Source organism: Nanorana parkeri, unplaced genomic scaffold (assembly GCF_000935625.1).
Source record: "Nanorana parkeri isolate BGI_ZX_2015 unplaced genomic scaffold, ASM93562v1 scaffold320, whole genome shotgun sequence".
In the NCBI taxonomy this organism is placed as follows: Eukaryota; Metazoa; Chordata; class Amphibia; order Anura; family Dicroglossidae; genus Nanorana; species Nanorana parkeri.
The window spans coordinates 1,098,468-1,102,152 of NW_017306588.1; the positions used below are offsets into that span (position 1 = coordinate 1,098,468).

At 45.6% G+C, this 3,685-nt stretch overlaps 1 protein-coding gene across 1 annotated transcript in view; it reads left to right on the forward strand.

Moving 5' to 3' along the window:
* Positions 1–3,685, forward strand: part of TFCP2L1 (transcription factor CP2 like 1) — a 58,272-nt gene that overhangs the window by 48,844 nt on the left and 5,743 nt on the right. Inside the window, exon 14 of the mRNA XM_018558098.1 lies at positions 2,774–2,916. Coding sequence (XP_018413600.1) covers positions 2,774–2,916 — 143 coding nt within the window. The remainder of the gene's footprint in view (positions 1–2,773; positions 2,917–3,685) is intronic.

A 3,685-nucleotide genomic window follows, 5' to 3' on the forward strand; every position in this document is an offset into this window, starting at 1 on the left:
GGGGGGGGTGACCGGGTCATTCTCTCTTTTAAAAGTACAGAGTTTTTTACATGCTGCTCTGTACGTTCTGAATTTTTGCTGACTGTATGAAGAGATTCACTTGGTGTACCAGTGGATTGTCTGCTCTATAGAACTAGCTAAGTTTTAAAGGGACGTTCAATGTACAGGATGTTTTACTTGCAACACTTGTGGAACCTCTCTAAAAGACAGGAAGTACTACTCAGTGTAACTAATACCTTTTATTTCTGAAGGATATTGGATTTATGTAATCGGATTGCAGGTCAAACTCACATGGGCAGAGCTGGGAATAAGTTTATCCTGGAACACTGTTACAGCAGCCAAAGGTTTTGGTGGTCTGGTGTACACAGGCATCAACGAGATTAGAAACAGCCAGGGAGGAGTAGCCTAGACCCCCAGATTTATTTCCGGGCTAAATGCTTGGCTGCAATGCAACTTAAAAAAAAAAAAAAAACTTCCATTCCTGTTCTCTCCAGGTTATACATGTTTCTGCCCCGTCATCAGATGTGTTTTATGGGGGACGTGCTAAACCTGCCCTGCCAGCAACTCTCCCTGCAGAAGCTTTATTTTGTCTCTGAAGAATGTCTTGCATTCCTTGGTAGAGGGGGTTTTACTTGTTGAAATTCCTGTGTATCATATGTGACCCTTGTATGCATTTTGTAAGAACTTCAGCCAGGTTGAATGCATTAAAATACCTTCTAGTGCTGCCTATAAATTTGTCAGTGGCACATTATCCTTTGCTGCCTTCTGCAGTGGTCCCTGGGCACAGTAATGAGGCACAACCTTTCTAAAGCCCTGACCAGTAACTAGAGCCTTGGTTCTCTACTGGTGGGTCGTGACCCAAAAGTGGGTCGCGACCCCATGTTCAGTGGGTCGCCAGATGCCTTACACATTTCTAGGCGAGAGGTTCCTCGGCCTCCTCCTAGCGCAGCACTGTCAGTTCTCGCCACAAGCAGCCATTTAAAATATGCTGCCCAGGGCTGATTTTCAGCTTGAGTTGGGGTGGGCTAGGGGTATGGCTGTGAGGGAGCTCCATCCATACATGCGTTGCTTATAGCTTCCTCACATGTCCTGTAGAGGTGCCTGGAATGGAGTGACATCACATTCTGGCTCCCGGCACCTCTACAGGGCGCACAAGGGTGTTGTACAAGCAATGCATATTGATGGAGCTCAGTCACAGCACAGCAACCCACACTGGACCCCAGGGTGAGGATCCAGGCTGTTGCCATTTCATTTTAATGGAACCCCAAAAGCACCTCCCACCCGCAGTTCGTACATCCACACCAGAACGTGTGGTACCCTAGTGCCGTGCGACTTGGGTCGCAACTTAATGACTAAGGACAAATGTGGGTCTTGAGGTTACACAGGTTGAGAAACACTGACCTAGAGGAAACACCCACACAAGCACAGGGAGAACATGCAGACTCCTTGCAGATAGTGTCCTGACCCGGGATTCGAACCAGGGACCCTAGCCCCCCCAAATGACAGATCACTGATCCCAGAGCTATAAATCATTGCTTCACTGCATGTTCCTACAAACGGATAAAGGGGGCAATTTAACACTGAAAACTGAACTCCAGGCAAATGGCCACATAGTGAAAATGCATACCGTATTTTTCCGTCTATAAGACGCCCCCAACTTTTCTTACCCAAAATTCAGAAATCAATATTTTAAATGATATTATGCATCACACTTACCTCTGAGCCAATCACTTTATTCAGCCTCTGTTGCATCACTGGTTTCGTCATCACTTTTAGCTTCAAACATATCAGTTTCTTCAACTTCTGCTGCATCACTGCTGTCTGCTGAGTCACTGTCTATATATACAAGATCATCCTCAGTTCCGTCCATGGCTTTGCTGGTTCCACATTTCTTGAAGGACTTCACAATCACCTCCTTGTTTGACACCATACCATGAGTTTAGAGAGTTTACAGGTTGTTTTTCACTTTCTGACATTTTTATGGTCACAGAATGCTCCGACGTTACCGCTCTGGGCACTGCCTACACGATCTCCCCAGCAACAGCTCACGTCAGGTTCAAAAGATTTATGACTGGAGGAGAACTGTTATCTTGTCTCTGCAATCCGTGAGGCTAGTTTGCAGTGGTATCAGCACTTTCAAAACCGCGCCCCCCGTGTATAAGACGCACCTCTATTTTTAGATAAAGATTTTTATGAAAAAGTAGCGTCTTATACATGAAAAAATACGGTATAGGGAGGCTGTTCGATTTACCCGCCATGGATTTTTATTTCTGTGCAGCCAGTCCTGAGATTTACACAACCAGGAAACTTGATGCCCTAACTTTTTCTCTACTGCAGTTACAACAATACAGCTAGGTCATCTCCATGCCCTCTGCCTGAAGGGACGGTTAAGGAGCAGCAGCAGACTGAGCTGTTCTGCATTGTGCAGAACACAGTAAATCTGGTAGAGAGCAGATGGTCCCCCCATCTACTATTCATGTTGGGGTGGTCTTTGACCACGCTTTGCTTTAACAGCAGCAGAGAAAGATGAAGTCCAGAACTTACTTTGCTTTGGCAGGGATGTCTGGATTGGAAGACTAGCTAAATAAAATTGCTAATGTTTGGAAAGTAGATCGTCACACTTGCATATTTCAGCTGTGAAGTTTGTGATTGAAATATGAATTGGTGATGGGGAAGGCACGCTACTAAGCTGCATTTATTTATCCCCTTAGATGTTTAACCGTATAAAAGCTTGCACTGGATAACTCCATATTTGTTTTTGCCTTTCTTGCAGTTTACCACGCCATCTTCCTGGAAGAACTGACATCTTTTGAGCTAATTGAGAAGATTGCCAACCTGTACAGCATCTCCCCCCAACAGATCAACCAGATCTATAAGCAGGGACCCACCGGGATCCACGTGGTGGTCAGCACAGAGGTGTGTATGGAGGTTTTTTGTTCACCACTAATGCCGCTCTGTCAGGCCCATCCCCCTCAGCCCACCTAGGGTTAATTCCCCTTACATCGCAACCTCTTGTGATCCTTCCGCTGTTCTGTGTCCATTTATAAAGATCCCTCTTCTTTTTTTTTGGATGACATCAAGCAGGAAGTCACTATAGAGACTGACAGACTGAACCTTATAGCTGTTTACAGAAATGGCGGCCTTTATCCTTTGATTGCATTGACAGTGGTTGTGCCTGAAGGGTAATTCATATATACCGTGTTTCCCCGAAAATAAGACACTGTCTTATATTTTTTTTGGTTAAAAAAAACGCATTAGGTCTTATTTTCGGGGTAGGTCTTTTTTTTTTTTTTTATGTACAACAATCAACACTTATTACCGGTAGATTTACAGGACAGCAGTGAGTGTCAGTTAAGAATAGGGTGATCAGGGGTGTCGTACCTTTCCAAGAGCAAATTGGTAACCAATAGCTGGCCAGAATGCGCTTTCACTATTGATTCCTCACAGGCGGAGTGCATTTGGTATCACTCCGCCTGTGACAGACGGCGCTATAGAGGAGGCATCGGCTTATGCTGCTCTGCTCCCTCTGCCGCCTCGCTTCCTCTAGCGCCGGCTTCGTTGGCACCGCTGATTCTCTCCCACGGCTCTTCAAATTCCCCCTTATGCCACCACCGGCCCTGGGAATGGTCATAACTAGGTCTTATTTTCGGGGTAGGTCTTATTTTCGGGCAAACTGGGTACATAC